The sequence below is a fragment of the Trichoplusia ni genome, chromosome 11 (genome assembly GCF_003590095.1).
Source record: "Trichoplusia ni isolate ovarian cell line Hi5 chromosome 11, tn1, whole genome shotgun sequence".
NCBI classification, from domain to species: domain Eukaryota; kingdom Metazoa; phylum Arthropoda; class Insecta; order Lepidoptera; family Noctuidae; genus Trichoplusia; species Trichoplusia ni.
This window is the reverse complement of record NC_039488.1, coordinates 4,497,883-4,522,883: the sequence shown is the minus strand read 5'-3', so window position 1 is coordinate 4,522,883 and position 25,001 is coordinate 4,497,883. Positions and strand designations below refer to the sequence as shown.

The 25,001-nt window shown below is 34.6% G+C and overlaps 1 protein-coding gene across 1 annotated transcript in view; it reads right to left on the bottom strand.

Annotated features, from left to right (window-relative positions):
• Positions 1–9: 9 nt before the first annotated feature.
• LOC113498887 (BTB/POZ domain-containing protein 6-like) overlaps positions 10–25,001 on the bottom strand; it is a 27,735-nt gene continuing 2,743 nt past the window's right edge. Inside the window, 7 exon segments of the mRNA XM_026879067.1 lie at positions 10–813; positions 918–1,283; positions 1,978–2,194; positions 2,272–2,419; positions 2,577–2,711; positions 2,714–2,857; positions 3,726–3,889. Of these exon segments, the coding sequence (XP_026734868.1) occupies positions 319–813; positions 918–1,283; positions 1,978–2,194; positions 2,272–2,419; positions 2,577–2,711; positions 2,714–2,857; positions 3,726–3,889 (1,669 nt within the window). The 3' untranslated portion in view covers positions 10–318.

Genomic DNA, 25,001 nt, shown 5'->3' with positions numbered 1-25,001 from the left:
TTAAAACAATTTTCAAATTTATAATTATTTACTATAATATATTGCAATGAATTTGTATCATAAAAGGTCTAGAACCTATGAATTTATAGAGAGCTTTTACGACACCCATATCACATTCTTAAGGTACGAATCTTATTTCTATCCAAGTTCAACACTATACACAAGAACTTTAAAGTTTTCCAACTTAACAATTTAACATTTGGGAATGGTTAAGTACCTATAATAAATTTTAATTGAGATTTGTCCAAATATTGAGAAAACTAAGTGATCCGTTTATTATACGGAATAATAGTTAAAGGGTCGAGATCTAGTCGATTGTCAGTCCTCATTAGTGGTTGTGTTGGCCATGGAAGTGTTGACTGTGGGTCCATAATAAATAAGTTCTGGTATCTGGCCTCCTTGTACCCCAGTGCCATTAGTACTCTCAGATGAACAATGGAACTGGAAAGTCACTGTTCCCATGTACACCTCACTCAAACCTTCTTGTCCAAAATAACTTAGTTCACTCCCATCTAGTATTGCTGAAGCAGTGTAAAAACACTCTGGTTCAATTTGTATGGGATTTTCGAAGTACACATGGAATGTGTTACTTGATCCATCTGAGAAGAACTTTGTGTTGTTCTCTGCCAGCACTCTGCCCAAGCGTTTCAACTCAATCTTTACATTATAATCAGCTGCTCCATTAGACGATCCATATAGACCGAAACCGACGACGAAAATTCTCTTGTCTACACAAAACTGTATGGAATCGCATCTGCCGCGATACCGCCATTGATTACTTCTGTAGGCACAGGACTGGAACCTGTGGCAAATCTGTAAAAAAATAACAAGTTAATTAAATATGGTATATTTGAATTTTTTGTAATTTTTTGTAATTTAATTTGAAATATGGATGTTTATGTAATCTTAATAATTACCTGAGCTTTGAGTCCTGCTCTTGATTTTATAGGATAAGATAATAGTGGTTTGCTTGATGCAGTAAAATGCAAAAATATATCTATAGTCTCTTGTGGGGTTAAGATGCCAATCTGAGCTGCACTGTTTGCAAATTCTTCTAACGACATAGTAGGAAATCTTATCAAGTATATGGCACCTCCAAGCATGGCCCTTTTGTTTGTAGGAGTGGGATCAATTTCTCTTCGCAGACATTCAGCATGTGCCCAAGCTAAAGCTGCCTCAAACAAGTTTATTTCCTTGCAATTAAGTGTTTCCCTTGCTAATACTGATTCTAATGTTGATACATCTATGTCAACAAAGCCATCTGAAGTCAGGGCCATCTCTGCCTAAAAGAAAATAATTTGTGTTATTTTAGGTGAAGGTATATTGAAACTGCAATACAATTTGTTCAATAGTTTATTTATCTATATTCATTACATTAAAGATGTTACAAAATTGCTATTTTAACATTTACATGCATTACACAACATTCATAATGTATGACTAACACACCAATGCATATTTATTCAAGCAAACTGTATTGCAGTTATTCTAAATCACATAATTATGATTATGACTAGAGGTACATAATGAGAGCTTAGTGGAATGTAAAATATTTGTTTAGAATTATCTTAAACCTATATCACAACCTAAAATTGAGTATACAAATGCTTTACTTTTGTGGCACATATTAATTTTAGTTAACTTTGATATGAAACAACACCGAAATAACTATGAATAAATTACTAACTTTTACTGTCTAATAATAAATACTTCAACAGTTGTTTGTCTGTCTTCCTATTGGAATATAATAGATTTGTGTATTTACTTGTTTGTTACAAGATCAGTCAATAATTTAAATAGAATGTTACAAATTGTTTAAAAATGTCTCTGTACTTAATTATAAATATGGACATTCTCCATACTTCCTGGACTAGAGAATATTCGACTGGACGAATCAGATAGTTCAAGCATTAGACTGCTGTATGATGATGATTGTTCAAGACACATAGTGGTGAGATTCTCTGCTGATTCACATACCTGGGCATCTATCACTTCCCAGCACCTTTGCATCAGTTCTGGTTCCTCAAATAAACGGGACTGGCTGAGAAGTAGACATGCATTCTTAGCTGTAAGACTAGTTTCCAAATAATTGACACAAGCTTTGGCCAAATGTGGGACAATGTATTTTTTGGCGACATACAGTGTTGATAGCACTGTATCTGCCTCTAGCTGTATTTCATCACAGTAAATGTACCTAAAACAAGCAAAATGTTAGTTGATTAACAGAAAACAACTTAACATAATTGATCAAATACAAAGCTGAAAACTTACTTTAAAAGTGTGAGAAAAGCAGAGGGTTCAACATCAGGAACTTCAATCTCTAGCTTGCATTCTGCTAATCCACCATAAAACATAGCATAGAAGACAGAGCTTGCTGTCGCTAATACATATTTGTGGGCAGGAATGACTTGAGTATGGCCTGAAACATATAAGAAAAATAAATTAGTTTAAACTTGTAAGATTATTTATTTAAATTGCTACGCAATATCAAGTATTCAGTATTATGTTATAGAATGGATAAACAAAACCTTGTGTACAAAACAAACTAATACAATAATACTGATAAGGAAACATACCGGGTCCTCCAACTATGAATGTGATGTCCGACATAAGTTGGTTATTGAACATCGCAGCATTTCTCTCCCGCACTGTGGGTTTAGTGGCTTGCCAATTGGGGTCTAAAGTGGCAGTGCCGGGCGGAGGGGCCGGGAGGTCGTGGGGGAAGGAGTCGCGCTTGTCGACCCACAGGGGGACGGCGGCCCGCTGTAGCACTGGGACACCTGCGTGCCAGTCTCACGCTGCGACACCGTGTGCGGTGGTGACAACGATAATCCACCACCATTGTTGATATTTTCGGCTGTAAAAGACCAATACACAACGTTCGTAAATGACATTATCGATGAGTTAAAAATACAACAGATGTAACAGTATTTAGGTCGTGTACTAAATTAAATGTCGCGAACCATGACACAGAATTGTATTCGTTAAGCCAAACAACCGTAATTAACCCATTTGTTGACCTTTTCAACGTCTTTAGCACTTATTTCAATTGACACATAAATAAATCAATATTTACAATGCTTCACGAGCTCACCATTCATCCAAGCATTCGTTTGTGCAACAGACATACTATCCTGTAACCTTTTCGGAGGTTTTGAAACGATTCTAGAACACAAATTCGACATACTGAATATATGACCTCACAATATTTTTAAAATTATCTCGCAAACATTTAGGCCGCGAGCTTCAAGCAGAAACGTCAGCCATTTTGTTTTTACTACAGAGCTGAGAGCGGAAAAGTCAATGATGTTTATAGTGTTGTCACTTTGGGACACAAAATACCTTTTGAAATTACTATTTTAATATTTTATTTTTTATTTTTCGTCTACTATAAGTATTTATACATGTTAAATAAATATAACTAAGCATTTAGATGCTGAAAATTTAAGACGCTGTAGTCAACCATTGTATTATTCCTAACTGACTAAAATACAAGTTTTAACTAAAGCTTGTTAAAAGGGACCGGACGTTGATGCAATTCTTAATTTATAAATAAAACCATTATCTTTGTCTTTTTAATAAGGCAACACTGAGTCAAAGCGGAGGTCGCGGAGGCCGCGCATGCGGGAAAATGTACTGGCACTGGGCACTGGAATAAAATGACATTTGGTGCGTTCAGATACCTGACTATAAAGAGATATATCCGTTATGTGTTTTGTACGTACCTTGAGCTAGTTGTCTCGGACGCGGTCTGTACCCTCGCTCTCGCGGTTCTTGACAATTGTTTAATTCGGCGAAGCGCCCGTCCTCGTCAATAAGACTTTCAAAGAAATCCACGCTGCTATTCATCGATGATCGTACGTGTAAATGACACGCATACCATATAAACCTGAAAATTAAGAGAAACTATTTACAAACAATGAATTAAAAATATATATATTTTTTTTTTAATAGGCCTGTTATATTGAAGTATTTTGTAGTATCACTACACTACTATACTTTATTTTACAAAAAGCAAATGTCATACACTTCTTATCGAATATTTTTTTATTGGTATCCTCAATTCGTGGAATCTGAAAAAAAAATATCGTGCATCTCTCGGTTTTGCAAAAATAAAATGTGCCCTAACCGGGATCAAACAGGACCTGCGTATTATCTGTCTTCGAAGACAATTCCTTCATATCAAGCCATTTGTCATAAGTAAAAATAATATTGTAAAATTGTTGCAAGTAATACGACAGCTGTTATATTGCTTAAGTTTTTTACAACCTTTATATGGGAAAATGATTATCGAGAACATGGGAAGATTATTGTCTTTATGTGAAGATAAGTTGTATTAATTACTACAACAATGCCTGCAATTCGTTTGTCCGCACTTTCCTCCTTTTTCCCCTTGTCAAGTTTTTCTTTACACATTTTAATTGATTGATCAATACCCAAATCGTCCCTATAGGTTCGTGGGACATTTTTTGTTTAATTAAGGTTCGTTTCCAGTCAGCGGATGAAAAAACGAATACAATTTGAAGACAAGTGAAATCTTAAATAAACTTGTGTTTATTTTCACTATAAATTATTTGAATAATAGCTATTGAAATGTATGAGATTCTTTATAGTATTGTGTGTGTCGATTCTAACGACGTATTCTAGTATTATTGGGAGAAAGTTCTAGGGCTTACTGTGAGAGCTGGGCTTTCATTCTAGTGTTCGCAAGTATGACACATTATTCTGATGGCCCTAGACATTGAATGGAGATATTCTATGCATAATTTTGTCTTTGTGTTGAGTATATTTTCTTTTTATGTCAACGTTATGGCTTTTACTATTTTATTATGCTGTCAACTATTGCTTTTTAGTCTTGTGTATAGCTAGAAAAAATTAATGGCCTAGGTACGGACGGATATGACATAAGAGGAAATAGTCAGCGACAACTTTTATTTTTAATGCAATTGTCACGGAAAGATGTTTCAAATTTCTCATGGACTGGAGGATTAGGTAAAGGAAAAGTTCAAAAGACGTTAAAGATTCCAATAAGATAAAAATATCAGGGCGTCTCTCCTATCTTTATCCTAAACCGATAATTTTTCTGTTTAACTCACCAAGAAACAATCACTGAAAGACTCTCCCGAGTCATTCAATCATTATCCGTATAATATTTGCGTGCATGCAGTTTTTGTCTTGTCCCATTCAAGCGAAAACTATTAAGGCCACCCCGCAATAATGACGGAACGAAGAACTCACGCAAATGTTTTCAAGGAATCGTCGGCATCCTCCTACCAGAACAAAGATGATTTTGCCTGTTAATTGAAGACAAACTTGTGTCGAACTTTTTACTTTCCGAGTAGATGCAGGTTACCGTTAAACAGTTTTGTATTCAACATATGATTTGCATTTACGAGCTTAACCAAAATATGCAATTTGAATACCGTTAAGGGGAATACGTTAAAATTGATGAGTTTTTTTTCGTAATGTTTTCTTTAGTGGATATTAAAGCAATCGTCAATAAAGTATCTATGATTATTAGTCGGATGGCAGACACATGTAGGTAAGTGGTAAACTTGGATATAAAATATTCTTTTTATTACGGTGGTTTTACTTAATTTAACCGTAATTAATATCGTAAGTATTTTTATTATCTTAAAAACAGAACATCGTATTTATTATTTTCAGTTAGTTTTCGTAATAAGTAGTAATAATTATGTACTATAAAGATGGCCATGTTGGGATAAGTTTCTTAGTGCTTTTTATACTGATGACAGCGGTCCGACAATTTAACCACAATAGTAGAAAAGCATTATCAGGTTTGTTTCCCTTAAAACATAATATTGGATAGGATGGGAATCTAATAATTCCTTCCGCTTTATGTTGAACGGAACGACTTGCCAGACCCTTATTGACTAAAACCCACCCATGTTCCTTTCTTTGACCTTCGCGATAAGCCCGTTGTCCCGGAATTCAAATTTGCCTAACCCTATTTCTACGACAAAAATCTTAAACTGAAATTTCGTAAATATCTGTCTGTTCAACGACAAAGAACATTCTGGTAACATGTTCGATAAACGATACTCTGTAATACTGTCATGTGTTGGACGAGAAAGGACGGTGACCATGAACTGAACAGCTAATAAAAAGTTACTCATAGCGGATCAGTTTAACGGCGACCTGACCTTGGCTACTGGGGATCCCGGTCCTGCAAGGTTAGGCACGCTATTGCTTATAGGATTCATGGTTAAAGTAGACGTGCTCCTTATCATTCATTTTTTTTTGAGTTAGTTAGGGCTCGGTTACTGTGGATAGGGTTAAAACGTGAAATAAAGAGTACAAATATATTTTATTTATTTAGGAGAGGGACGGGAGGAGACAAGATTATTTTTTCAATCAATAATTACGTTGTTATCATTTCAGGTAGGTAACCAGCTTAGAAAATTTTTAAAAAGCTTTTTTTTTGTTACTTTCGTTTTAAAGACAGTTTTTTTTTGCATCCACTGCAGAACAAAAGTTAGGATAATTCAGACGACTTTTTATGGATCAGGTTTTAATTATATATTCTGCAACTTGTTTTGAAATATCACTATCGAGAAGTTATGGCGAAGACAACCGATAAAGTTTTTATTTCTTGAATGATATTATAAATTTATATTATAACGCGTCATCAAAGAAATGCCAAATCAGAGATCAAAGTTCAATTCAGTACATTTATCGATATCCAGTTTATTATCCAATGTCCAATGTCCAATGTAGGTACAATTATTTTTGTTGACAGATCCTAACTCGTTATCTAAAATAATCAAAGAAATGAATCTATATTACTTATCTAATTATTTACATGCTGACCATAAAAGTGTATTTCAGTAATTTAAAGTCATTTTATCGAAAATTAAACCCAAGAAAAAGAATTCTTTAAGATTTACGCGTCTGTCAATTTTTTTTTGTTATTTTCTCGAAATTACCAAAAGAACCAGCGTAATAATTTTTGATACCGCAACGTATTTTGATATTGAATCGAAACTTCGTTTCGCCTTCTATATTGTGAAGAAGACAACGGGCACTGAATACAAATTGCCATAAATATTGCTCGTAATGAAGCTAGCCGACAATTAAGATTTTTTTTTATTGTCTATTATAAATCTAGAGGCTTTTGGTCATACTGAAATTGCCCATTGGCCATGCCAACCCCATCATATACAGAAATCGTTACGATTTCATACGAGCAGTTCGGAATGTTTACGGAAGCAAAAAATATAAATGTACATGAACAGACTCCTCGACAGTAATACTAATATCATCCTCACGACACTTGCATTCGCTATCTCTGGTTCAGGATCTTCGTTATGCTGGTTATGCTACGATATATAATTATATAATTGGCATAATTGCCTATGAATCACACCCCTGAAGGTGTTATAGAACTGTAGATATATATACTGACTGTAGGGATGTTTTTCCAATATGAAAGCCAGTTAATCCCACAAAAATCTTGTATTTCGTTATACAAAATATACCAATTATTTATTCTTTGTTTGTTTTATACGTTTTATTAATCTCCACTTTTCATATGAACGATGATTGCACTAATTAGTAACTCGTATTTATTTAATTGGATATGACATTTACGAATCAGTGAATACACTGCCAGTACGACATTTGACCCCATTTACATTCAACTGTGTTTTGGTTTACACAATTGTTGGTAGCCTGGAGGTTTCAGACCGGTTCTTATCACAAGGTTGCTGAGTCAAAACCTGGCCAATTGCCAATATGACTTTACTGGAGATTATTGGTTTATGAATTTGTCAAATCGTGTCAAGTTCCTTTCAAATTGATAGCTAACGATATTTACCTATACTGTCTTCATTATTATTATTAAAACTTTCAACTTAGCACTGGCAGGTCCAATAAAGAACTTTAAACATGAAAAATAGAAAAAAATATAATTGTCAAACCTCAAAGTACCTACTATGACAGATCGTTAGCGTTTTGATCAATTAATCATATTATTCAGGCTAGTTATATTTGACAATTGATCAAATAAAACAGCATTTGGACAACACTAAGAATTAAAATACTAGTTTTCACCAATCCCTTTCTGTCAATAAGTAATTTAAATTAGGTCAATAGCGCCTTGAGTGACTAACTCACAGTTTGACGTTACAAGCAGTTTACTATTCATAAAATATGCCAATTTAAAGTACAGATCGTCTGTTATACAAACAATAAAAAAATATAATAAAAATGTAATAACACCGCCTTTGGTATCAAACCGTGACATAGCACCACTTGGGCTCACTAGACCGTTACGAGAAAAAATTAAAAATTGAATAAAATCACGCCCATTGATTTGATCAACCTGTTATTAATTCCGAACTTTGACTGTAAGTAGGTATGCAAGAAGGTTCCGCATATGTAATATGAAGTTTAGTGCAGGTATTCGACCGAAAAAATACAGCTACATGCGGTCGCCCAAATTGCTAATCCCGTGTAAGGGATAATCCCATTTTTCTAAAATTGATTAAAACCAGCCCTATTATTAATTCTAATCCATCCAGAACATGTCTGCAAAGTCATTTACATTCAAATTTATTACATTTAGTGTTTTATACTGTGTGCTTTTTGCTTCGTCTACATTCGACTCTGACCATTTAGGTTTTAAATTTTGCAATTGTGACACGTGATAAGTAGAAGAACACGTTTTGATTAATTGTAAAATGTACACTTGTACAAATGATCTTTTGCCGGCCATGAAACTAAAAGTTATACTTGAACCTTTTTGTCAAAATGAGATTAAGGTCTTGTACCACATTTTTAACAATAATACTACTTACGTTCTAAATTTGTTCCTTTAAAAGCTTGTAATTGTAGAGACGATTATTTTTATCTGCATGCATTTCGACTTATCTGTTTATTATTCAACGATGGTAATCAGACATTTGGATTTTTGAGAACTGTAATTTTGTTTTAAGGTAATGGATTCCGACGTACAAAAAACTCCTACACGTCTACTTTATTTATTTTTATGATAGGATTGGAAAACACGCTTATGTTTATTCTTTTAGGGTCCTTCTCCGTAACTTCCAATTTTCAGATTATTATTGATTGTTTTTGAGAACCTGTGAAATAATCTAGCTAACTAAAAATGTACATCCCAAAATTTGCAATGTAAAAAAAATCTTTTTTCGCAAAAATAACTTATATTTTTTTTTAAGTTTTCAGCCACAGGGTTTTAGAATGGCTCACTTGATAGAAGACGTATGCGCTGGAGTGACCAAGTGCAATCAGGACTGAGGATTCGCTTGTCTGTTTGCGTCAGAGAGTCCGACTACTGGTAAAGATCGTGGGAGATCGTGCGGACTGCTTGACTTCTCCCCATGATGAAAACAACTCTGATGAAGGTGATACGAAAGAGAACAAGAAGAATGTATCGTTACTCGCTTGATACTCCTTGCATCGTCTAAACGAGGCTTTAGTATATGCGAATCACCATAAAGAGGTATTTAACGAGCACAGACTTAGCTAAGTTCGACGCTTTATGTAAGAAAGCGTTGTATCGGTGTGTTCAGACCCCTAGTTTATGACGGCAATGGGAACTTTTCGATTGCTGTTAAGTGATTCTGTATGCAAGGTATTTAAGCAAACCCCTGTTACATTTTAAAATGTAAACAAATTGAACAACTCCTGCTTATTTTTTTTTATAAGAAGTTCGATTTTTTTTGTCAATTTCATAGTTTTCTTAATGGATCTGCTTTTGAAATAGACAAAAGGATTTTAGGGTAAATAGGCCACAAAAATTCTATAACTGAATCTTTAAGGGTGATCCTATGGCCAAGTACTGAAATATCTCTATTTTATTTATTTTCAATGTTCAACTTAAGCTGTTCTCAAGCGCAAAGCAGTTAAAATGATGACGTTTCTTACCTAACCACCGCTAACGGTACAATCCATTGTCAAGGAACATAAATAATAGTGGATATAACTTACGGGTAATAGTGAGCCTTGACATGTTATTGCATCAACTGACGGCGCATTGGACAGGAAACAACTCTATATACTCAATAAATGTCCGCGTTTCATTCTGGTGAAGTGACGCGGATGACGGAACTGCATGGTTTCGACGTTTGAACTCGACGGGAGTGTTTACAGCACATTTAATTATTCGTCATTAAAACAAATTGTGTAGGGTCGTTAAATGAACTCCAAATAAATAAAGAACTGATTTTTTATTAACTTTACGGATAGTCGAGTGGTTGAGGTCACTAAGCCGAACCCACTGTGTGCGTCAAATACAAATCTTTTTATTCGTCAATGCAGGTGTACAATACAAGAGGTGTTAGATTTACAGAAAGTTTGCTTCATTGTGCCTGTGAGCATACGAAAATTACTTATATTCTATTGACATACTTTGTTATTAATTATATTATGTATATAATAATATCACATTTATATAATAAGTACTATTTAATTCCATCACTTATATTTCGTCGTGTCGCGGGATCGATCCCTGCGTAGGACAAGCTTTTGTGTGATCCACGAATGCTTGTTCTGAGTCTGGGTGTCTGGGTGAATTAAGTTATTTAAAAAAGAAAAAAAACTGATATATTTCTATATAAGGATTTTAAGGATTTATTTCAACCTTCAGTTAAGTACTAATATAAAACACACACATATACCTACTTATATGAGTATTCACTTCTTTATCTAAAGAAACGTTAATATTTAAACAAATGTCAATAATAAATCAGTGAATATTATTACCAGCTTTAAAACAAAGGAACGAATGGTTAAAGTAATAAACATTTTAAATAATAGCTAGTACTAACAAAGTATAGTGCTTACAATCAGCTATAGAACATAGAAATCTTGTGATTAGTGATGGGCCGTATGTTGAACCGAATAGGTACGAAGTGCGGCCGAACATGCGGATAAATTGAAAATCTGGTCCAGGTTTTGCCGAACGGGGCACCGTCCGCTATAAAACGAAAATTATCGCACGGGAGCATCACTGTACCAAATTTTGGGTAATTATTATCAGTGAAGTGTCAAAGATTAACAAACATCCATCCATACGCACACATTTTAGCGTATATAATATTAGTAGGACGTGGAAGAGAGTCGCCATTCAGTCCTTCGTCCTTAAACCAATTCTTCCTGTTCAATGATTGTTCATCTGTCTTGCTGCGCATACCTCCGATTGTTCTGAAGAGTAAAAATGCAGGAAACATTACATCAAGTCTGATGTTTTATAAACGCTTTAATTGCCACGTCCGAGTTCCGTGCAAATTGTACCGATTCGATACACGTTTCTTGCACGTCTACCTTCATGTACAAAAAACTAAAATTTAAGGCAAATTTCAACCTTATAGCTTGGAAATAAGGGCGTTGGAAACTGTTTATGTTCGGGTCTGTACGTTTGCGTACCTTTGGACCACGTGTATAAATTCAAACTCGCTGTCGTGAAAATGTTTTATTACTGAATTGAATTGTAATCTTTTGTCAGACGGAGTTTTCTTTGATCGTATACAAAGTGCGCAGACTAATCTGTACATTATATTGTGTTCGGATTTTATGGGATAAACTGTCAGTATTCTTACATTTTAAGATAAAGATTGGGATACAGTTGAACGTAAACGTAGGTGTTATTTTATAGTCTTAATATGATTGTATGAAGTGAAACGAATTTGTGACCATTTTTATTACATCGCTATGTAATAGTTTTAGATTTCGATATCAGAATTATACATGGGTTTAATATATTTTTATGGTTTTATAATCTTCAATAGTCCCGCAATGCTATAAAAAGGAATGAAAAGATTGTTGAATAACTTTTTATGGCTTTGTCGCTTCATTTGCAATGGGAATTGTGAATTTTGCTCTGTTTAAACAAGGATGTTATAATATGTTTCACAGTATCTAGCAACTGAATGAATTTAAAAAGACACTAACGTGTGCCGGGATTCGACCCTACAACTTTTGACTTGTCAATCCTACCATCATTCCACCAAGCTATCACTACCAGACTTCTTACTAAGATGTTTATGTAGAAAAAACATGATAAATCCAACCGGGAACGATGTTTCATATGCAAGCAAAACTCCGTTAATGTCTACACCGACACCCTTCATAAATCCACGGCTGACGGGAGTAATCTTACAATAAATTGAATATCGGTATAATACACAAAGTCCACTATCCGGTAATATCAGACCGCTGTGTAAATAGCTGATACACTGGACTGCGTGACAACAATGGTATGCGAAAATCGACCTTAAAAACACACCGCCCTTCATTATTATGACAAAAAAAGAATGAAACGGATTAGTTTGAAATAAGATAATGAAGCCTAAACTAGATCAATCACGTTATTCATTTGTTTATTACTCTTTTCTTTTCCTCATTTTTTTCTGTTGTAATAAAGGTGACAATGCCATGGCAACTTCATTTCTGACACGTGCTAAACTTTGAAGTCGTTATTAATGTAAAAATTACATACAATCAGATCTTTCTGCTACAACTGCAACAATTACATAAACTGTCAGCAAGTCCCTTGGTAGCTTGCGCATTGTAAACATACATTTACTAAGCTACCTTACAAACTCGCGGTTATCGCATCGAGTAGATTGCCATTGTGGTATTATCATCTTCATCGACCGCCACTAGTGTCGGAGACATATCGATAAGTGTTGAACTCGATACAATCGAGAACTCGATTGTGGTCTTCCGTACAAATAGCACGATTATGTTTTTATACGATTGAAAAATAAGTTGCTGATTTTTGTTTTAATTGTGTAACTCTTGTATGTGTATGGTAATTTATTTATCTGTCTAATAATATGCTTATCCGATTATAAGTGTTTTAATTTACTTGTTAGTGTCGATGAGATTACTCAATGAAGCGCTCGCGATTTTTTGTTTAATTTCGAAAACAAATAAAGGAATTATCTTTATTAAATAGATGAGTTAATTTGAGGATTTTTGGCTAATGTCATAAAATATTGTGTAGCTTTGGTAGATATGGAATAGCAGTTTTGATTGTTGCTGGTTTTAGTAATATTATAAAAAATACTGAAATAAAACAACTGATAAAACAGCTGAACTACCCTACATTTCTGCGATCACCAAAAGCATGGATGAAAAAAATGTGACAAGTCATAGCTTAGTCCTTCATAATATATCCCAAGAATGTCACACATTCCCACTCAACAACCGCTGACGTCACTATAATGTGATCCATTTTCTCACAATTTATGCATCAAGGCAACCAACAATTGTTGGCAGTATTGTTATATCAAGATTGACAGCTCATTACCTATAAATACTAGGCCAACCTGCAAAATAGTGCAATATGCATAAATAGGCATTCATAGTCGTGTGTGATCAACAAATCTAAAACTATGTGCACTTGTAAATTAGGTACTGTAAAGTTAAAGGTTTCAATACAATAATATGAGAAGGTATTTAATGGTTGACTCCTTTTTCCGCATTACGCGCGGTTAGTTCAGTCATAACAAAGGTAGCTCATCTTAGTTTCTCTTGATGAAACTTCGTTTCAATCCTAAAAGTAAAAATGAAATCAGTCAAATCAAAAATATTCAGAGTCCAGATAACAGAAGCAAAACTAATGATACTCCTAAACATTAGCATGAAGATTTAAATAAATCAGATTGTAAGACATAAATCACTAGAATCCAGTCCAGATTCTGATATCAATTCGGGGCACAGGCAACAGAGAGCCAGAGAGGACAGCTTTATAGAAAGCAGGTACTTGTATAGAACAACTATAGAAATATAGGACTATATGCTTCGGGTCCAAGAATCCAGTCGTTGCAGCGCTGTTGCCATTCGTTCACAATCACTCGATGCTTAATTGAACCGCGACCGGTCTTAGCACGCGAGCTCATTGTCAATGATTATTATAAGAGAGCTTTGAAGATTCTATTGGGCGTCACATGTTGGGATGATTATGGATTTATGGATCTCATAATGGAAGGTGTATTTTGAGAATTCGTTTTCATGCATTTATAGACCTGTTATGATGATGCTAAATGAGGAATTCTAACGAAATTATAGAGATAAATCATCAAAAGATACTATAGATACAATATCCAGGCTAAGTACTTTCCTATTTAGTCTCTATAGAAACGTCCTATCTGTAAAGCTTGACGACTCCTCGAGATGCATCTACAATGCAAAGATATTTCTCAGATTTACGAGTGGATGCAAAGCTATCGTCAATGTAAAGGCATACACATCATTTCCTACATGAAGTGTTATTGTCCGACTACTTATGGGCTTTGTCGCTCGTTTCACTTCTCTGCATCCAATTTATTGCTCCTACATCGAATAACATCGTCTGTTTATGTAAATGAGGACCATCTACAGTGTTTAGAATCTCCAACGTCGTATTAGAATTAGGTTTCCTATTAACAGTAAAACTTACTAGTTTTCCTCAATCAAGATAGAAGTTCTGTTTGGGAATGTCTTTGAAGAAAGTTGTAAAGCGAGATTGTGGGTAGTTCAGCTATTTATCAGTTGTTTCAATTGGTTTCGGAGAATTTACGCAAATAGCAAATGTAAAGTTTTCAATTTGCGTCGTTACGATGGCCTTAATGAGGGTAGTTAGTCTAGATATTCAATCTATGATAATTTATTGCGATAGAAAATTCTAAGCAATTGTGATACCTACCTGTGGTTTTAGTATTCAGTGTTTGTCAGCAAGCAAGCCATCCTTAGGCGAGAGCTTAAATCAGAGTGGTCGTTTGTCACGTTTCTAACCCCACCAGTTGCTGTATTCAGGTGAAGTTCCGCGATGAGAGACAAGAGTGTCGGCGCGTGGGCCGCAACTTTACGACCGCCTCGCATTAACGATTTGTGAGCGAACCATGTTCACTGTAACAACACGTCTCGACGACTAAATCTTGGAAAACTGAGTAAACCAGAAATGGAGCACGTCCTTGATTGGTTGCCGTTTAGTCGCTCGAGCTTTGTGTTCAAATTGTTTGAAACACAGCGACTGGTGAGGAAGTTGCGTTCCGGGAGAGGCAAATGTTTTTTGTTAGCTCTTCGTAGGATAGTAATTAAGGACAGCCTCATTTAAATTGCAAAGGAATTCACGCACATATTTCAGGGCCCCGTTGGCACTCGAGTGTTCATAATACTGAAGAAGATTTACATACACGAGACTGACATGAAACCGTATGTCGTACAAACAAGTTATATCACTCTTGAATGTCTTTATCTATAAAGTCTTTAGTTTAAGTCAATTGAATGAATGGGAGCTCTAAAAGCGAAACGACGTAATATCGTTTTAAACACAAGATCGCTCGCCAACGAATATTTGAACTTGCGAAATTTGGCAAAAACGGAACTCGATTTTTCGAACAATCGGCTTTGGATGATTTTATCTTTATGGGTCAATAAATGATAAAATCACTTTATTTCATAAGCTTACGTAGACTTTAATAATTTCGTCCATTGTGATAACCCAGCAAGTTGGGACGTTCGGTGCAGATAGCTGCGTGCGCCATGATATACGAGCCACTTTGCGACACTTCGCTCAGGGTTACCCGAGTTTTCTTATTAAGGATGTTACCGGGGACGTTTTACTTAGGATAACGTCGCCGGAATCGCAATAGTTTACAAGTTTGTAGATTACTTAAGTTTATGAATTAATTAGCTAATCAGTTTCTGTTACATATTTTGTTTATCTCATCTCTGCTTAGATCACTGCGGTGCTGTAGATGGACATGGTAACTTCAACATGTGAAATGTTACCGATATATAAAACAGAACGATTTCCTCACAAATTCCCATTTATTTAGATGTAATATTTCCCCGGCAGCCCTACAATCTCCCCTCGGCGTACGTTACACTTCTGTGTCTCGCCACTTGATTTTATGAACTGGCACTCTCTTTGTAATTTAAATATAATCTCTGATGGAAGGAACCGCTTACGCTGCGAAACTTTGCATCATTAATTCTCTAGTTGTATGACGCTTAAACATTATTGAAAATTATTTAGTAGGTGGTTGTTGAATACTTGCTTTGTCATTATAAATATTGTCATTTGTTTTGTTGTAGACAGAATGTTGATTATGTTTAGCGGTGACAGAATTAGTGTAGGGGTAATGGTGTTTTTAGACTAGAAGTTTATTGTTTTCCATAGTATGTATATCAGCATTAAAAACTAAAAATGACCGATAATTTTGAAGTTCAGCAAGTTTTCAATTGAATTCTGGGAGTTTCAAATTCTAACGTTAAATAAATAAAATATCAGATATCAAAACTTAAAAAAGGAAACACCTGTCGTTCTAAGGTATTTTTAATCCTTGCTTCGTACCTACTCGCGTAACAATTTTCAGTTACATTCATTTAAAAAATTATAGTTTCGATTGCCAGTCATGAGCTGGTCTTTTTGAGACCACATGTATTTATAAAGAGGCCTAACGCATCTAGTACCCAACCGCATTCCTTAGTTAATTGACAGTGCGTTTTGAATAATTAGAAGTCTTTAGACGATTGGTTTGGCCAACGTCAGTTGTGTCATTAGCTTTGGGAACACGTACGCACATAAATGTAACCTGAATTCTGAAATACCAAGTAATAAAAGATCTTTAAAGGGTTTCGTCAATTATTTTTTTTAGTGTTGAGATTTAATTTTAATCCACAATTGGGCGAATAAATCAGTAAAAAACCAAGAGTTTCACGTTAACAGTTTTAACTTAACAATAAGTGTATAAGAACGTGAGAAAAATAGTCATAAAATGTAAAAGGCAGGTACGCTCAAAGCAACAAAACCTTTTTGTGTCAGAAATTAATTAATTGAAAGCGTAGCTATGCCATTAAGTAAGTATAATCATATAAACTTATGATACACGTGGCTTCGGCAAAAGATTAATAATAAAAATCAATATTTGTGCTTGTTGGAAAATATAATGACAAAGATAAGCAGCCATGTTTACATTTGCGCGGGAAATATGACAGCTGTCACATGTCACTAGCAGTTGACATGATGCCGATAGAAGACCCGTATTTTAACAATATTTTTTATAAACATGGCCATACAGCCAACCTAATATTATTTTTTAAATACAACGAATAATTCACTTTTTGGAATTCTTTAAATCTTTGAAAGAATTATAATTTAATATCTAATATCATATTAAAATACTAAAAATATTTATTTAATAATAATTAATAAGATGTTTACATGAACGTTAAGTAAATAATTAATAAATTAACAAGAAGAGGTTTATTATCCAATTTCTATTAACTTTAACTTTAATAGTCTGTGTAAGTAATTAAAGGGGTATCAAATTAAAATTCCGTAATTACCCAGCTTGCTAATATTTTCGATTTCCTCTCCTTTCATTATTGCATTAAATACGAGTTTCTCGATAAGCTCGTCGCTCGCAGACATTACCTTGGAAAGTAAGAAATATGAACTGACTTCGTTTATTTAGTTCTAAAGCGGGGAATAAATTGCTTCCCTTATAAATCAATATTAGAAAGTGTTTATTAAAACATGTAATAACAGGAGCTATCGCTCAATACATGCTTTCAATATTTAATTAAGGACTGATACTTTGTTAAATTAAATGTAGAATTAATATTGAACATAGGTACGCACACAAGTAGGTATGGAATAACAAAAGGGGATATCAGACGGGAAGGAAAAACATATCAGTATATTTTGATTCTAAAAAAATACTGCCGAATTGAAAACCTCCTTACTTTTGAAGATGGTTAAAAAGTTCAGGATTAAGTCGAAAAATGTCATGTATAATGTAGGTATGTATACAAAATGGCTATAAAGGCTCAACTTCACCAACAGTTACCTAAATGGTACGTTAAGTAATTAGTCTCTGCAATTATGAATTTTCTTTTAAACAATTTATAATTATTACGAGCAATCGTCCTCGATCATATGTACATTGATCCAACTTATCTAAAAAAGCCGTTACTAACCTGGCATTACCTGGCATTTCTTACAGAAAAAATAATCTAAATTCTTCAGCTTTATAAGTACTTAGAAGTAGGTAGGTACAAAGGAAGGTTGATAAGAGATAACAACGTCGGAACGTAGTCGCACGCCCGTCAAATCGATAACTCGTCTCATGATGTATTTGTACCTGCTCGATAACCGAGCAATGAACTTTATCGATAAACTAGCAGTGTAGTGGAGGGGTATTGTTATGATCCGAAGAAGGTCGGATAGCATAAATGTCAGTGTAGTGTAGTCATTTTGGTTAGAAAAACTTGCGTAATTTAGCACAATATTTGTAATTTTTTGGTCTTGAATTCAAAATACGTAAAATTTGTTGAATGATTGTATAAAAATAATATAGTGTTGAGATTTTTCTTATGGATTTTTGGTCCCATAAAAACAAAAATAAAATTTCACTTTGCTGTAAAATAATAGCATGCTAAAAAACATAACTCAGCCCTTTTTATTATTGGGACAAATAATTAATAAAATTTAACTTTAAAGCACACTATTGAACATATTCTAAATGTGTTTAAACATTATTACAACATGTAATTAAACTTCTACGTACCAAAACACTTAAATTTAAAATTGATTGAAGTTAACACCATAACACAGACTTAATCCGATCAAATTACCAACATTTTACCATAACATGGAGTAACATACATACATACATAACTCAACAAACGATTATAAAGGATTCCAATTCTATTACCTAATCACACATCACACAGCTTCGAAACATAATATCTTAATAATAGACCACCTTCAACACAAATAAATAGGTTGAATATAAAAATAAATGTTTTAACTATCGTTTTGACCTCACGTTACGATATATTAGATAACCTCACTTAAAGTGTCATTTGGACAGTTTTCCATTTTATTACAACTGTGGGTCACTTCGTATCTCTATAGTCTATGGTTATGGCGATCACTTTGTATCTTTACAGTCTATGGTAATTTTGGTTTAGGGACTCATTAGTTATAAAAACAGGTTAACATAAGTCGTAATCGTTTTACGTCTATAGTTAAATATTATGATAAATTTACGGGATTTTAGATAAATTTAATGGATTTTGTTCGTTATGTTGTCAGGTTTTGCGATTAGCATCGTTATCTTTTTGTGAAATAGACGCGTTATGCGTGTTGGAGAGTTTATTAAGATGTATAGTTATATTTATTGCACAAGTATTTATGTTCCTCAATTAGCAATATTGATATAAAGGATCGAATATAATTCAAAATTAAATTCGTAAAAACATAATAATATACATTACAACACGTTGTCTGTCAATTATGGACTAAAAGAATACATAATGTGGTTTTTTACATACTGGGCTTAAATAGGCGTAGACTTTAGATATAGAAAAAGTGAAAGGAAAAAAATAGCTAATTAATACCCAATAGTCACGTCAAATAAACGTAGCCATGGCACCAAGTATACAGTATCAGTAAACTATGTAGTGGTTTCTTAGGTTTACGCGAATGTTAGACATTGAAATGAAACTACTTTTACGGATATTATCGCGGTTTAGCTATAGTTTTCCTCGGCCACAAGCCGGTAGCAAAATTAATCATGTAAACAGAGGCAGATGCCTATAACTCTGATATAACCACTCCCGTTACTCACTGAGTTCAGTGCAATTGTGGAAGCGGGACAGCGCGATACACGAAGTATGTGCCATCTCTCTCCCACATCCGATGTGATGTATTAGGTTAGAGTCTGTAGATATAATTGTTCTGGTTGCTTACTCTGTAACACTGTTATTACACAATCGAGTATTGATCATCGAAACTAAGGCTGCTTAGCAATTAAATTGTAACTTCCATTTTGAATTATAGTTGCCTTTGTTTAATTGATTTAGGGCTTTGTTATTGAAAGTGCTCATTCGAAGTGGAAATTGGTTTTTATGTTGGTTGATGTTTCAACATTTTTTTTTGTTTGAATGGTGAGAAATCAAATTCCTGACACAATACGTTACTAAAATAATTAAAACTGTCAGGATTCAAAAACACTTCCTTAACAAAAAAATATTTTCAACAAAAAAAAAAGTATAAAAAAATTAAAATTCTGTCAAATACAGAAAAGAAAATGAAAATCAACTTAATTCGCATCACAAAAGAAACGAATTTCAAGTGACCCCTTATTTAATTACTTCCACAACATAACTCGCGAAGTGAATAGAAAAATTCTCGCTTACGAATTAATCTCACGCAAGAACTTGGCAAAGAAGAATGCGCCCCTAACCATATAAAACCCAGGCGGGTCATATCTACCCGAAGCACACGCGATAAATCACGATTTAATAACGTTACGCTGCACTAATGCTGCAATATACTCATTATTTATTCACACTCCTGACCATGAAAATAGTTTTTAAATGTTTTTATGGGTAAATAGTTGGATGATGAATTTATTTGCAAATGACAAATAAACTTTTACAACTATTACTTGTCGTGGTTAAGAAAATATTACCGTTCTTTTGACGCAGTCAGGTAGAAACCAGCTTGCGTCAATTCGGGTTGTCAACTGCTATCAAATCAGTTAAGCATTTTGGGCGTTAAGAGGTAACAAGCATGCACACCCAAACGCCCACATTTGTGATAAATGTAATTGTATATGTGAGTGTATATTTATAATACTCATTCGCAAACTTAATATGAGTAAAGACAGTTCTACTTATCCACTTAAAAAGCCCATAAATACGTTCACACGACTGTAAACGTCACAGCGACGTTAAAACGGGTATCTTATTTCATAGGAACGTTGAAACGTACTGCATACAAGGCAATTTGTAAAATGAAAATTAGCATGAGCAAGACTGCGGAGGTGCTTCAGACAAATAGTTGTTCCCGTGTTCTCGAGACGGTGCCCGTTTCAAGTGCACCGGTGGGTACGTATTTATTATGCTAATGAACGTCTGACTCCACAGTTCTTGCCAGATTCTCTCAATTGTTGCTCCGAGAAAACCATTCTCTTTTGTCATTTCTTGAATTGACTGAGCTTTTAATTGCTGCATTCAAACACAACTATCAAACCGCTTTTCTCAAATCTTATAAACAAAAGTCACGAGAAAATATTGGCAACAATAATGACATTAATATAAGGGAATAGTGAACCACTTAAAGACATCATTATTCTTCAAAAGAAACGACCCCTGAAGCGTTTACACATGAAAGAAAAATGCCCCACAAGCACTCACGAATATTCTACCGTCTTATACGTAACAGCTCCATTCGAATTTGTCTGAGAAGAAAAATTGTGAGCACCTGCAACTAAATGCATTTGAGGGGTGTCGGGGCCCGTTTGAAGTGCGCTCATTTCACACGCGTCTGGGGGTTGACATGTCGTGTCATTACGAACATGTGTCGAGGGTGGAGAGGTTGTGCGGATATTCGGATGTTTTTCGTACCCCGCGTATCCCGTGAGCGTCGCGAGGGTTAACGCAGCTGCGCTAAAAACATTGTCAATACACTTGTGTACAGTTTAATTGACTTGGTTTTATGTTGTTCTCGAAATACAACGGATCGTTTTAATTGTTGTTGTGCTGTTAAACAGCTGTAAACCTTATTTTTGGTATTGCTTTCGTAACAATTATGAGTAAAGAATGTACAATTGAGTATTGAAGCAACTAGGTCTTCTTTTAACATTTTTTTCTTCTTAATGATAAAATAACTTCGTTGCATATTTTCCTCGTCGCAATCAAAATGGTATAAGCTCAAAATCCAGCACTGTCTTTAGGCAAGAGGTTTACCAACGAATTAATATGACATTATGCAAAAAGTTGGTCCTGTTGTTACGGTAATGGCGATGCCAGTTAGAGGGAATTCAATGCTGGAGTTTTCCCTGGTGTTTTGTCCGTAGCCGGGGAGTCCGTTAAATTGTTCCCAACATTTATACCATCAAGTTTAGCGTACGAATGTACTGTCTTGCAGTATGTTGTGCATTTCTTCTCGTCTAGATAGTAGGATTTTTAATTAACTGTAATCGGTATGGTGTATTGGAGATACCTGTTCAGATAAGGGGGTAATCAGTGTTCCTTTTGTTGTTGCGAGTACTTCGTTTTGCATGAAGACGTGGGTAACGTCGAATGCAAACATTTTAGAGTTTCCTCGTCGAACAGCGAAGTACAATCTGCATATCAAAACAATACACAATACAAAGTGACAAACCAAAAATCAGAACAATTAATGAGTTTCCATCACGTATTTGATGTGGAACATCATATCTCACACATATACACACTATACGTCGTTATGATCCCTTCCCTTTATGCAATACGTCCCAAATTGCGAATCCTTTTTATCTCCTTTCAATGCTAGCGGACAATAGCTCGCAAATACGAGCGAACACACTACCCGTGACGTATGACTGGGGTGCACAGCGTTCTGCGTACGGAACCCGGGTCCATAGGTACCTACGTACGCTAGGTACGGTGCGTACCCCACGCACAGACGCGCCCCACGCTAAGTAGTCGCGTCTTATTGTTATTTACTTTCCCGTGCGTGGAACATCACTATTGTGTCACCCTCTTTGTTTTGATTTTAAGTTTGGAATGAGTGTTAATTTTTGGTGGTGAGCTACACACAGGAATTTATGTGTTTTTGTCTCCGATCACTAAAGGGAACGAAATTTTTTAAGTAGAGCTGTACTTTTTGTGCCTTGATAATAAAGTTTTAAAACTAGTCTAACTAGGAAATACCATGAGGCCATAAATATACCTTCCAATAAAACACTTCAAAGTCCAACTTTAATACAGGTTCAAACTAAAAACTTAAGGCGGAGTTATAAAGATTTATAGCGAATCTCAAGTTTAAAAAACTCGGATCCATATCCCATCGATTTTAACATTAGTCTCGAAACTCGAAGAACACTTAACATTTCCCGCGGCTTTGCTCACAATAATCTTCTTTAGTTGACTTTACAGGAATAATTTTGCTCATTTCATTTCGGTTATTGGATTTTCCGTTGTGAGCTACGGAACAGCGCCGAGTTGATATTTGTAATAAATTTTTATATTCCCCTTAACGCGGTCTTTGGTTTTTATTGTTTGCTTCATTTGCATTTATTTTGTAAGGATTTGACCTCTTTGTGTTTACATTTTCAATTACTGATAACAAAGTACAAGCGTCAAAAATTTTTAGCTTAATAGTAAAAAAAAAGAAATTTTAATCATCGGAAACTTTCTCTCAATTGTAATAAAATTTTAACTTCCGATTTCAAAAATGGATATTTGAAAACCAAACTAGCACCCAATCTTCTAAATTCAATTACTCTCTTAGCCAAAACTCCACATTCTAACTCTAGTCTACAAACATTCAAATAAATGCATTCCATAGACAAATTTAATACATATCTAGTTCCATAAACGAACATAGTAATCAAGACGCAGTTTCCTAGTTTACAAAGCGTCTCATTAGCGGTAACTCCGGCAACCCCGGCGCGGCCAGCACGCCACTTTCCCCGCTGATCCAATATCAATTAATTCAAACTCTTACTTTATGTTTATCGCACATGTAATTGAGCTGGAGTAATTATCGGCCACCGTAATACGCGCCACGCCTGTACACTCGCGCGCATAATTATTACCTATTTATCTTTATTCTTTCTTAATGAGCGATTTCGTAATTACCAAATCAGAAAATTAGCGAATCAAAGATAATTCTAAACTTCCCATAAATAGTTTTTTATTGACGTGCGGTAATCAATCACACCAATTTCACGCATTTTGAAATTTCATATTTATATCTGCTTTGATCATTATGAACATTCTCTATAGATCATGGATGATAGCCGACAAAGTTAAAAATAAGGGCCATTAATTTACTATAAACGCTTCTAATTATGTGTAGTTAATCATTATTGCCGTACGAAGTGGGAGAATTTGAATAACATGAGATCGGCTACTCTCTGAATCACTTTATACTAACGAAAACTCATTCACTTGTAAGCAATAAAAATGGTGAATACATTTTAATAAATTATTATTTAAAGATTATTTTCGAAGCTCATTCCACAAATAATAAAAAATGTTAATGTGAGCATTATGTAGGATTTATGAAAATTGAAAACTTAATTCAAAAATCCAAGTCGAATTAGAATGTCATTTGATTTTAATTTTCTTTTAGCATCGAAGTTTGAAAATGTAATTATGTCAAACACAATGAACATAGCTTGTAAAACGTAATCATTTGAATAAAGACTTCTTCGTGTTAAATTCGATTTGTTTCTATTGATCGTTTAAAACTAAAGAAAAAGTGCATTTTGTAGAATTGCAGAGCTTTTCACGAGACCGTTTTGTTCGTTCACTGCGAACCAACTTAAATTTCGTTCCGTTAACCTCAATTATGTTTCACATTGCAGTGTTGCGGTATTTTCACGCAACAGAAGAGCTTTGTTTACCCACTGCTATCAATTTATAGGTTCTCGCTGCATTCATTGTAGTGCAGTTCTCTTTAGAAATATTATGTCCGCAACGGTTATTCGACACATTAGGTTTTAAGAACTATTTGTTTGGGTATTCTTTTGTTTTTAGTTTTGTTTGCTTTGCTTTTGTTTTCGTCGTTATAAACATACTAAAAGACGTCCGGTTTGTTTACAAACTACGACTATTTTAACGACAATCCCTTAGTATATCTTCTTTAAGTATCATTTATAGGTGTCTATATTTGGACTTATATTCACTTAAGGGTCATTTATTCGATATTCATTTGTTTTCAAACACAGTCTGCGTCTTTTGAAGCCTGCTTACATGTCAAATCAAATTCACACCAGCACATCGAAATACCTACAAGGAAATAAATAATCCATTTTACTCCAAAATTATTTGCTTTTACCTACATAAAGAGTACTTCGAACACATCAATCTGTCTGTGTAATACCTCGGCGAATGGAAAAATGTGATTCGCTTATAACTCTTTTAGGTCGGGCCCCGGATTTATGTGTAGGGGAAATCGGCTGGTTTTCCTTCTTCGACTACGTAAATCATTTTCACATCGCGAGTCTGGGCGCGGTTGCTAT